This window comes from Erythranthe guttata, chromosome 6 (genome assembly GCF_056151865.1).
Source record: "Erythranthe guttata isolate IM_541 chromosome 6, IM_541, whole genome shotgun sequence".
NCBI lineage: Eukaryota > Viridiplantae > Streptophyta > Magnoliopsida > Lamiales > Phrymaceae > Erythranthe > Erythranthe guttata.
The window spans coordinates 1,693,897-1,706,570 of NC_142538.1; the positions used below are offsets into that span (position 1 = coordinate 1,693,897).

At 38.0% G+C, this 12,674-nt stretch overlaps 2 protein-coding genes across 2 annotated transcripts; one reads left to right on the forward strand and one right to left on the reverse strand.

The window, feature by feature from the left end:
• Nucleotides 1-1,599: 1,599 nt before the first annotated feature.
• Nucleotides 1,600-4,177, reverse strand: LOC105971901 (TraB family protein). Its single transcript, XM_012996824.2, has 7 exons — nt 3,656-4,177; nt 3,101-3,216; nt 2,927-3,015; nt 2,766-2,840; nt 2,516-2,623; nt 2,059-2,154; nt 1,600-1,942 (listed from the first exon to the last, which is right to left on the reverse strand). Exons 1-7 carry the CDS (start codon nt 4,075-4,077, stop codon nt 1,682-1,684), a joined length of 1,167 nt encoding a protein of 388 aa, XP_012852278.2. The 5' UTR covers nt 4,078-4,177; the 3' UTR covers nt 1,600-1,681.
• Nucleotides 4,178-5,097: 920 nt separating this feature from the next.
• On the forward strand, nt 5,098-6,252 carry LOC105971678 (Integrase-type DNA-binding superfamily protein). The gene has a single exon (XM_012996543.2). It carries the CDS (start codon nt 5,152-5,154, stop codon nt 5,842-5,844), a length of 693 nt encoding a protein of 230 aa, XP_012851997.2. The 5' UTR covers nt 5,098-5,151; the 3' UTR covers nt 5,845-6,252.
• The last annotated feature ends 6,422 nt before the right edge of the window (nt 6,253-12,674 follow it).

Genomic DNA, 12,674 nt, shown 5'->3' on the forward strand with positions numbered 1-12,674 from the left:
ACTGGTAATAAACAATTTTTGAAATATAGGAGGTGTTTAATTTGTTGGGGTGACATTTTAAATATTTCTTGTTGTGATTAATGTGGAAAATCTGAGTCGAAAATTCAACATTTAAAGCAACTTACCAAAGAATTACGTGTTCATGAGTAGGCTTGTTTAATCGGAAAATTCGGCTGATAAATCATTAAAAAAAAAATTGATGGGATGAATATAATGTGAGTCGAAAAAATGCATTTCTATGTTTAATTTCCTAATATCAAGTTGATTAATATAGTATCAAGTGTTTATATTGGGAGTTTATTTATAATATATCAAGTACTTGTAAAGCCATGTTATAATCTATTATTATCGTCGTACATATAAGGTACGTTATACGTAAAAATAGTATTTGTAGTGTTCGTACATAACACGTAATTTTTGAAAGTACGGACGTTTGCACGCTTATTATCAAAGAATGTCATTAATAAATGAAACAAAACTAGACGATTAACGTTTTTAACTGACATAACTGTAGACTATCTATACGACGTGAAAATAAGGAGTTTGATCATTATAAAAAGTTCTCGGAAATAAATGAAGCAACTATAGACGGCATAAACAACAGTAGCGGATAGACTATTAGTACGACGTACTGTAAAAATTAAAGAGTTCGCTAGCCGACATTTACGAATATAGAAGTCTTGTAGATATTACACGTGGTGATGTATATCGAAGTCGTTTTATTTATGTATGTATACATGTATTATGAATATATACGCAATTGATACATACAATTATGTCGTAATTCAATATAGCGACAATAAAAAGAAAATTAGCGACAACAATACATAATTACTAGTCACATAATATCCATATTTTATAATAAATTTTTATTTGTTTACACAATTTTTTCATGTAGAAAATGTTTTGCTTTGAAAAATTAAGTTATACCAGAAAAAAAATCATAAATAATCAAATTAAACATTTATTATGCGTATGGAATTTGTAATTAAATTAATAAATCCTTAAATAACATAATATTAAATGATGTTTTGCTATAGATTTTAAATTTACAAATAAAATAAACATTCCTACCTAAAGTTTATATTAAGAAATTCCATAATTATTTTAATTTTCTTTTGTCACTTCAGTGGCAAAAAATAAATTCTTATAACTGTAAAAGTTTGTGTGTAATTTGACATAATAAACTTTGCACAATTCACAAAAGTGAGGCAAAAACCCTATAAAATGTAATTGGGTAATTACAGTTAATGAAGAAATTAATGTTGGCACTATCCAATGATTAGTGAGTAACTACAGATAAAAAGATTCTGCAGTTAGGGATTGGTTCAAAACGACAACGTTGTGAGTAACGACAAACAGTCAAGAGTCCATGCAGAAAAAACATCCTTATCCCAAACCCAAACCCTAAGAGAGAGAAAAAAAAAAGTCTCACCAAACGTGGAAAATAAAAAGTCAACAGAAAGTTTACCTTTTGGATACAAATTCTCGTCGGAGTAATATCTGCTTTTAATGTTTTTTGTCATGTAAAATACGCTGACGTCACTCATGATGTGTGCGAGAATTAATTTCAGTTCAGTACATAAGACACGTAGCGAATTTTCGTGCACATTTATATATTATATATTTCTCGAAAAAATAATGAATTTTTATAAATAAAATACACTAGGTGAAAGTAACCCTAGAAAATTGACTTAAATTGTTCATATGCTAGCCATAGTATAACACCAATTACAGTGTCTCTAAGCAAGTCTTTAGCAATTGAAGCAGCCCAGCCATATTTTTCTCCGTCCCGTTTTCCGGCGAGGTCTTTGAATCGTAAATTTCCGGTGTCGGAAAGTAGTGAATATATAACTCCGTTCATGTGGGCCCTACCGATAACGCCCACCACTTTCTTGCCGTTATTTACGGCTTTGCTCCTTTTCAGGGACCATGCAAGAAACTGAAATATATACAATCCCCCCACGTAAATCAGATTAAAAGGAAGATTAGTCGCCATATACGTATTTAAAAAAAAAATTGACATGCAATGAAAAAAATAATGAAAATTAAAATTACAGTGTCTCGTTCGTGTATGAGCGAAGGCAGCAGAGATGGATACGAAATACTAAGCTGTTCGTATAGCTGCATATTGCTATCGCCAGCACTAGGTTTCTGACAAATAGAAGATTATTAATTATGATATATATAAATGAAAAGGCTAAACAATTAACGGTGAATTTTAAGCGATCAAAATGTGCAAAAACTGTAAGATTTTTACGGTCGAATTGAAATTGAAACCACAAAAAAGACGATGGTCTTTTATTAAAAGTGACATTATCACATTTGTGTATACTTATACCAAATTCTTGAAATTTTGATCAAGTTTGCCGACATGAACGTTTACTTTTACCTTTTATAGTTTGCGTGGTTTCGCAGTTCGTCGCATTTTCTTTTATGAAATTTGAAGAGTTGACTATAAATGTAATTAACCTAAACCGCAAACGACATTAAAGATTTAAGAGAGAAATTAAACCTCCAATGCCTTATTATCGGAGATGTCAGATGATGTTATTCCCTGAACAACAGAGGAGATTAAGCTCAGTTTTTCTTTCCACTTTAATGAACTCCACGCTCTTTCAAGCTGAAAAGAACGTAAAAAAAAAAAAATCGATTTTAAGTTTCCTTCATATATCAGTCGATATAACATAGCAATTTATTAAACACTATTTGAACAGCGGTTTAACTAACGCTTTGTTTTTCACGTGGGCCAAAAATTTACTTACGGTTATCTCTATCGGACGATCACCCAACACTATTTGAGCACCAATTTCTTCAGAAGCCTTCCGAGCAGCACGGAACTACAAAATTGTGGTCGTAAACCGAACGAAAAATTTGAAATCGAACAAATAAAGAAAAAAAAAACAATTAATTATCAAGAATCTACCTCATCACCAAAGGGGCGATTGATATCGGAAGATACTTTTGAAGAGAAAGTTGCCAAGAGCAACCGTAAGGCTAAAGCAGTTTGACCACCTGCCACGTCGAAAAAATTATAAACTTACTTGTTTGGAAAATGATTTAAATACAATAGTGATACGATAAAGTTACTAATACAAACCCAAGTTGATGCTTCGGCCAATGGCGCCAAAGAAGCCATTTCCACTCAGGGAGAACATGCTAGATCTTAGTTGTTGACTCTGGTCAACATTATCGGGAATGTACATGATTCCAGCTCTGAAAAAGAACTCTGGAACAGGTGAAGTTAAAGTCATAATTTTAAAAAAATCGACTAAATTAATGCACGAGCAACACACGGTAGGAATGAAATACTATGTATTTAGATACCATTAGATTCTGCGAATTAAGTTCACTCAATCGTAGTAATGAAAATGCTGCACCTATCATTAAAGAATTTACAATTGAGGAGTCGATTATGCAACAACTAGCGGGATCAAGTCGAATATGCCAAAAGTTTCGTGCCCTCGAGATCGAATAAATATACAATTAATCCTCGTAGCTATACTTTCTAACACAATTATTTTAATCAATTACTACAGAATGATTGAATTCACTGGATTAAATAAAAACTGAGAACAATCAATTAGCAGGGGAAATTTTTTAAAAAAGAAAAAAAAAAAAAAAACAGAGGAATTATTAAAAGGGCAAGACTTGCCTGCTTCTACAAAGCTCCACAACGACATTATCAGGGCGGACAGAATTGATAACCCTTTCGACATCGGAAGCTGATTCCGGTGAAATATGGGTTGTCCCAATAATCCAAATCGCCTCCGGCTCAACAAACTCAGTTCTCCAGGACGGAACGGGGCCGTATTGGGGTTTCCTGATGAGGACCAAGGTTCCGTTTGTAGCCAAATCGAGTAATTCTGGGTGAGTTTCGGCTATTGCGGCTGTGGAGATGTCGAGGATTTCATTCCTGAAGTTGAAATTCGGGGGCGGGGAAGGAATCACGGCGGCCGCTTTGCACGATGGCGGAGTGGCGACGGATTTGAGTTTGAGGAGGTGGGAATTGAGGGGGAGGTGCGGGTTTCTAGGGTTCGGGCCGAAGATTGGGAATGGAGATGACAGAGCTTTCATGATCACTCGCTACTGTGTGTTGTGTGTGTGTGTGTGTGTGTGTGAGGCTGTGGGTTTTTCAGCCATACAGCGAATTTCAAGTGCGAACATTCAAAAAATAAAAATCGAGTTTTTTTTTTTTTTTTATTACAATAATAAATAAAAATAAATAAATAATACGCCGTCTACAGTACACACCGAATGTGGTTGCTTTTGGATTGAGCCCATCAAATCTGACGTGGACTCATTTCCATAATCCTGAAAGGCGGCCCAAAATCAAGCCCATCAAATCTGACGTGGACTCCTTTCTACGGTCCTGATTGAAAGGCGGCCCAAATGCTTAGCCCAACATAAATAGGTGGTGTCAACTGTCAACTGTCAACCATCTGTTTTAAAACTACCAAGTCATGATAATTATTCATCTTTTATTTTTTTAAATTAATGAATGGGTTGATTTTAAATTAGTAATTATTTGGATCTAAATTTGAAAAAAAATAATATCTTTGTACTATTATTATTATTTTATTATAAAGACAGATCACTTTAAAATAGAAAAGTAGTATTAACACAAAATTCACCTGAGGGCAATATGATTGTTTTCAGCACCTTCTGATCAGGGTTGGCTTTTCCCCAAGCTAGGACCATTCACTGTTCTGTAATGAAACATATGTCAATTATTAATTATATATATATATATATATGCCAAAAGTTGAAAGAAAAAAAGAAACAAATTGCATAAGTAGTAATATAATTTATAAAATAATATTTAAAAATTTCCCAGTTGATAGTAGAAAATAAAACAGTATTAATAATGATTTGAAAAAAGGAAGTATGGAAGAAGGAGAGTGTGTGTGAAAATCGTGTGAAGAAAGTAGGGGCCAGTTGAAACAGCTAATATGAAGCTAGCTTCAATTCATAATCATAATATCCTCAAAAAAAACAGCGTACAATTTAATTTAAATAAACCCCACTAAAATGGGCCCCCGCGATTTCCCCGCGCTTTTTCCCCTTATAAAGAACCAAAATCATGCAACTTCTTTTTCAACATGTCCTAATTAAGAAGCCTTAAAAAGATATTCTTCCAAATTCTAGTGCATGGATAATAACCACCAAAACTACTACTATTCTTCACCAAACCCACTCATTATTGATTATGAAAATATTATTAGTACGGCGCCCATTCAAGAAAACCTGTCGCCGCCGCCGTCACTCCGCCGGCACCAGCCGCCAGTTTCCTCACCAACATCAGGGCGCCACCCTGTTTACCGTGGAATCAGGTACCGGAGTGGGAAGTGGGTGTCGGAGATTCGGCAGCCGCGTAAGACCACGCGCGTATGGCTGGGGACTTATCCCACCCCGGAGATGGCGGCAGCTGCTTATGATGTGGCGGCTCTGGCGCTGAAGGGACCGGAAACTGCACTTAACTTCCCTGATTTAGCTCAGTCGTACCCTATACCGGATTCTCACTCCGCCGCCGGAATACGCGACGCGGCTGCCCAGGCCGCTGCGGCTGTAGCTGCAGCGCCGCAGACAGGCGGCGCCGGAGGTCATGGTCGGGTGGTTCACGCGCCGCCCTCGGAAAATGAAGCAGGTTCGTCCAGTAGTGGCGCACCTGCGCCTGGGCACGAATTTGTTGACGAGGAAGCACTGTTCTACATGCCCAAACTGTTGGAGGACATGGCGGAAGGGATGCTTGTCAGCCCACCGCGGATGAAATCTGGGGCCGCCGCCGACGAGGAGTCGCCGGAATATTATTCAAGAAACGACGGTCTTTGGAGCTACCGTTGATTTAATTTGAAAAATCAGAGAAGATTTCCTGGTTAGCTAAGCAGATTATAACCAGAACTATATTATATTATATTATATATTATATATTATATGTACAGTACAAAAGCTTGTCCGAACTGGAGTTGCCGTCTATGACCAATTCCTCCGGCCATCTTGGTTTGCACCCTTGTGGTTTTTTTTCCTCCCCTTTTTTTATTTTCCCCTTCCAGCTTATTAATAATAAGCTTAATCGTGGATTTATCTTTTAATTATGGGGGTTTTTGTTTGCTTAACACCAGTTCATTGTCATCAAGAACTCGGTTTTTTTTCTTGCAGTTTGAAAATTGTAGCTTGCGCATTTTGAGAAAGATCTCTCTTTCTCTCTCTCTTATGTGTTGTTATGTGATTCATAAGCATTAATTAAGCGCACGTACGTGTGATTATGTACCGATCAACAGGTAATCACCTGATATATTTAATCTGGTGTAACCTTAAATAAATTATATATCTTGTTCGAAAAATATAAAAATAAATCAAATATAGTATAAATTAAATTAACACAAAAATCTAAATTGAGTAGTGGTCCAAATTTGGAGAGCACAAATGGGAGGGACCAAGAAAAGGGTGAATCAAAGTTTCCCAATGTGGTACGGATAAAATAATAAAATAATGTTAACATTTAATATAGCCATATTGTATTAAAGAGACAAGGGTCCAATAATTGTTTATGGTTCAATTGCAATTGGCTTTTGAGATCCTACACCGGGTGAAATACACCGGGTAGATCTTTACCATTCATATACACACAAACACACACACCCACATTGGTGTGTGTAGATCAACGGTGAAAAATCACCCGGTGTAACCTTCACCGGGTGTAGGATAGAAATAACCCAATTGCTATCTATCCATTCCTCGAACGAATTAATTAAGGTAAGTACTAATATTATTAATCCCCACTTAAAATTTAAAAAAGAAATTCACCATGGGGAAAACTGTTCAAAAAGCTGCTAATACGACAAAATATAAATAAAAAACATATCTTATATATACAATTCCTACTTTTGGTGAATATATAATATTTTTTATTTACTTTTATTTCCAACACCTTTGAACATTTCATCAAAAAACACCGACAGCAAAGGTTTTGAATGAGGATTCTCCTTCCACTAATCGGACAATCGTATTAAATTATTTTATTCCGAATATCTTTTTTTTTTCTCTTTCTTACTACAGTAGAACCTCGATAAATTAATACCCGATAAATTAATAACTTCGCTTAAATAATAAATTTTCCCGGTTCCGACTCGGGGACAACGTGCTAAATTAATAATTCGCTAAATTTATAAGATAATACACATTCGAAAATTTTAAGAAGCCCCATATATTATATAAATTAATAATGCATAAAAAAATCTTAAATTACATGGTATACAAGTACATATTTATAGATTTATGAAGGCTTAATACAATTTAATTTAATTGTCGTTTGTTTCTTGTTGAAGTTCACATTACCATCAATCTCATCCCTCACTTTACTTAACACAGTTAGAACTTTCGGTATAGTTTTCTCATAACTCAACATAAAATCTTTATATATCATTGGTGCTTTAAGAACTTCTGTTCGTGAAACGGGCTCTATAGTACATTGAATTAATGGTATAACAAATAATATACGCGTAAAAAAATATAAAAAAAATGTGTTTATCGAAAATAATAATAAAAGTATTTTTATAAATTAATAAGTTATTAATTAATGTATAAATTAATAATTATTAATTTATCGATAAGTTAATATTTCGCTAAATTAATGAAATTTTGATGGTCCCAACTATATTAATTTATAGAGGTTTAACTGTAGTTAGTATTATTGCAAATATCAAAATCATGAAAAATAAAGAAAATTGGTTTCAATTTTCAAACATCTTTAGGTGTATAATAATTTTGTCGTATATTGATTGACGTGTCAACACAACAAATTGCTCGTGATTTTGTTAATTATTTGTCCAATCCGATAGTCATAGTGCACAAAAATTTAGGGTTATTGTATTAACTGCGATAATTGATAATTAGTAACATTGACAGTGAGTGATAAGTTCATGAAGTAACGAATCTATTGATTCTCTCACAATTGGTTGGACGGACTGTAGGTGCGATGAATTACTTCACGGGTGATGAGATCTTTGTAAGTCCATGATGGCCTAACTGCGCCAGGAAAAATAATAGAAGAAACATCTGACTACTTCAGGCATGCTCCACTTGGCTTGGGGAAATATTGCTCAATTGGTAGAGATCCGCTCTTGCTATTGGGTAATTGCAATTACGGGTTAGTCTAATTATCCAGGCAGATATGATAGTACCTTGTACCTGAACCGGTGACTCACTTTTTCGAAATAATAGGGAAGATGACCCAAACATGCCACTGAATTATTATGGGCTCAAAGCCATGGTTAAAGACGGAGACTGAATTACAAACAAATTCTCATTATATAAGACAAAGTTAATTATGGGCCTAACAATTAGGGCTAGAATCAACGGGCCCAACAGCTGATCTTCGGACAATCAAAGTTGACAACTTTTTGCTGTCTGATTGATTGAATGCAGAAGACGACAAAAAACAGTCAGACTTATTGAAAGTGGGCGTATGGGCCTGTATCACTCAATTCAGGAAGTTTCATTATTGGGCCCATCAAATTCGCACGTGGGCCACGCGCTTCCGTGGGGAAAATACAACCACCACCGGCTCTTGGCGGTTATTAACTGTCAACCCCGTGTGTGAGTGTCACTCAACCGGTCAAATCTCACAGCATTACTGAAAACACGATTTTGTTCTCTTATTCTATTACCAATTGAAGTGCAATTTTTTTCCTCTACTTTCATTTCTCTGTCCTTCACATGAATTTTCAACTTAATTTTATTGAATTTCAAGAAAAATAACTATATGTTAATTACATAATAGAAAAAAAAAATATAGAGTTAAATGCAAGTAATATGACCATATTGGAATAATGTTGATTGGGGAAAAAAATAGTGCATAATTGAATGAGATTGACAATAGTAGAGTTCGTTATGAATTAGTTAGTTTGTGTACACTAGTAGTTTATTAGGAGGGAGTAGATTTGAAAACAACTAGATAGCGTTGACTCCTCGGTATTAGATGTAGATGCATTAATCAGTTGTAGGATTATATGTTTATTGATATAACTTGTATAATCATGCACAAAATCTATGTTGTACCACTTCGCCGAAAGTCCTAATACTCTTTTGAAACTTGAATCAGCTATGCTCATCGAATCTCAAAAAACTCGAACGAATAATGAGTAGAATTAACGACTTTAATAGATTTACAATATTAGATTAAAGAGATTCACCCATTAATTTAATTACCTGTAGATGTATAGTGATCTGGGCCACCTAAAATATTCCAAATGATGCGGGCAAGTTTACCTATACTATAATATAGATGTGCCTAGTTTAGTTAAGACCCAACTTAAAGAAATAAAAGCTCATAAACTCATCCAACTAAATTAGCCCACGAGGCCAATAAGCCGAAAAATGAATGAGGTGTTTCAAATATATTAGATTAGAAATGCTGTATGAATGGCTATTATAGGAGTATATTGTATAATACGAATGAGTGACAATATAATTAAAGTGTATAATATAAACTATATCAATTTAATTAGCTACAAGTGATGAATTGATGACCGGTACTAAGGAAAGTACAAGAAAGTGGGGCCCATAGGCACATGTAATCAAATATGTCATCGATGAGTTCATTGGGACTATGACTCAGTGTATTAGCTAGCTGGAGGCTCCTGGAAATGGACACGTGTTCACGCGTTTAATTATTCCGTGGGAGAAGCTACGGACCTTGCCAGGTGTGTATATGATTATATATATAATTATATATATATATATAAGTATAACCCGTGTGTTAGAAATCTAGTCGTATCAACTAAAGTTAATTTGACACCTTCTAAAAAGTTGAATTTTGTCGTTTTGTGGATTTGCTCTTCAGTTGACTGGTAGCTGTTTCTTAGCCACATACCACTCACTACCAGGACCTTCCTCTTACATTCATTTGTTAAGTCACCAATCATCGTCATCATTATTACTGATATGCCTAATTGGCCCAACCCAATGGACCTACAAATTATTTACCTACTGGGCCACGAGCCCAATATCGAAGACCACTATCACCGAGGCCCAATCACCTTCAAGTAAGGTTTGGGCCCGACAATCTCAACTAAGCTATAAATAAAGGTTTGAACTCATTCTTTAAGGTACGTCCTATTAACTGATCAATACTATAATATGTATTCTCTGGACTATTTCTATGATCAGCACGTATGACTTGAACGTCGGAGGGGTTTCCGCCGGATCAACCCCCGACTTAGTTCATGTGAGCTCATTTTGCAGGGACCTCAAGATCATCAAGTTGTCAAGCTACTGATCTGCTTTACTCTCCCAGCTCGTTTTTTACACTACATCAGTCATCAGGTGATCTAACTAATTAGCATCATCATTTTGGCGCCGTCTGTGGGAACGATGCAAACCAGATCACGTAGCCAACAAGATCCTCCTGAGGCGTCTGCTCGGAGAGAAAATGACACAGCTAACAACCTCCCGATCCGTGGAGGCTCTGGCTTGCCACTTCCTCCTCCTCGTGCTTGGGATCCACCACGAGACATTTCTCGGATGTCTCACTAGATCCTCAATAGGATTCACTTCTTCTCGCCTCTCGATCGGTTCAGACAACCGAGGAGGCCCTTCAACACTAGAAAGGGTTATCAACTCCCTGGGGGCTTACATCTGCCCCCAAAATATTTCGCTCGCCAAGGGTTATCGACTCCCTGGGGGTATACAGTGCCCCCAAAACATTTCGCTCGCCAAGGGTTATCGACTCCCTGGGGGCTTACATCTGCCCCTAAAATATTTCGCTCGCCAAGGGTTATCGACTCCCTGGGGGCTTACATCGCCCCCAAAATATTTCGTTCGCCAAGGGTTATCGACTCCCTGGGGGCTTACATCTGCCCCCAAAATATTTCGTTCACCAAGGGTTATCGACTCCCTGGGGGTTCACAGTGCCTCCAAAACATTTCATTCGCCATGGGTCATCGACTCTGTGGGGGTCTACTTCCGCCCCCCTCTAACGGTTCAGATAACCGAATAGGACCTTCAACATATGATCGCCGAACCTTCAACAATATCAACTTCTACTTGCTCCTCTAACGGTTCAGATAACCGATAAGGACCTTCAGCGTACGACCGCGAAAATTTCAACTCGTCTTGCCAATGAAGTAATGGCACAACCATGTGCATCCACCTCAGACCATAGGTCTCGAGCGCCTCATTCTAAAGTAGGGGGCTATCCCATCCCAAGGTTGGCATCACCCTTACCTTTCAACCCCAAGTGGGTGCACATCCCATCTCAAGAGACGAGTATAATTTCCCTACTCAAAAAAAATAGAACATCCCCAAAGGGGTGAACATAAACCACCGAAGTACAAAAAAAAAAAAAAAAAAAAAAAAGAGAAAAAAGAAGAAGAAGAAAAAAGAAGAAGATGAAGAAAAAAAAAAAAAAAAAAAGAAGAGGAGAAAAAAGAAAGAAAAAAAAAATAAAAAAATATAGAAGATGCAGCCGCGCGCGCGGCTCCATTCCAAAAAAAAAAAAAAAAAAAATTCCGGCCATGCCGGCCGCGCGCCCCCTACAAGACCCCCGCGCGCGCCTCTATCCAAAAAAAAAATAAATAAAAAAATAATAATAATAATATTGCGAAGCGCGTGCTCACACGCACCTGGGGGGCAGCAGCTGCGCGCGCCTTCCCAAGGCCACCTTGGAGCCCGCGCTCCCATCAGATCGGGTGCAACTTTTACTACTCTCCACCAAATTGCGCGTAGATTTTGACGCGCTTCACCAAATCGCAAGAGAATTTCAACGCGCTCCACCAAATTGCGCGATCTCTTTAACGCGCCTACCAAATTGCATTCGCTATCAAATGGGCAAATAAAAAATATTATTTCTCCACGCCATGCCAACGATTAACGCAAGACTACAACACCGATCTACTCTCGACATGATCCGGTACCCTTTTCGACTTGGCTCCCACATCATCTCGAGAGTGGGGGGCTTGCGAGATAACTCCCACGAGGAGACACCTCGCTCTGTCCTACAACACACAGCGAGACAACTCCCACGAGGAGACAATTCGCTCGGACCTACAACCCCTCGCGAGGAAACTCCCACGAGGAGCCAACTCCCTTGGGTCTACGAACCCGCAGCGAGACAACTCCAACGAGGAGACAACTCGCTCGGAACTACTACCCACAGCGAGATAACTTCCACGCGGAGAGAACTCTCTCCGTCCTATAACCCCTTGCGAGGCAACTCCCACGAGGAGCCAACTCCCTCGGGTCTAGGAAACCACAGCGAGATAACTCCCACGAGGAGCCAACTCGCTCAGTACTACAACCCGCAGCGAGACAACTCCCACGAGGAGACAACTCGCTCGGTCCTACAACCCACAGCGAGATAACTCCCACGAGGAGCAAACTCGCTCTGTCCTACATCCCGCAGTGAGACAACTCCCACGAGGAGACAACTCGCTCGGACCTACAACCCCTTGCGAGGAAAATCCCACGAGGAGACCACTCGCTCCGTCCTACAACCCGCAGCGAGACAACTCCCACGAGGAGCCAACTCGCTCGGTACTACGAACCTGCAGCGAGACAACTCCCACGAGGAGCCAACTCGCTCGATACTACGAACCCTCAGCGAGATAACTCCCACGAGGAGCCAACTCGCTCGACACTAAAAATCCGTTGCAAGGCAACTCCCACGTGCAGCC

Bases quoted from the DNA above. Each gene is read 5' to 3' on its own strand.
- LOC105971901 (XM_012996824.2), bottom strand. From the start codon at position 4,077: ATGAAAGCTCTGTCATCTCCATTCCCAATCTTCGGCCCGAACCCTAGA. The intron at 3,016-3,100 runs GTTTGTATTAGT...TCGACGTGGCAG, and splicing joins TGGCCGAAGCATCAACTTGG to GTGGTCAAACTGCTTTAGCC. The intron at 2,624-2,765 runs GTAAGTAAATTT...CGTTCTTTTCAG, and splicing joins ATCGTCCGATAGAGATAACC to CTTGAAAGAGCGTGGAGTTC.
- LOC105971678 (XM_012996543.2), top strand. From the start codon at position 5,152: ATGGATAATAACCACCAAAACTACTACTATTCTTCACCAAACCCACTC.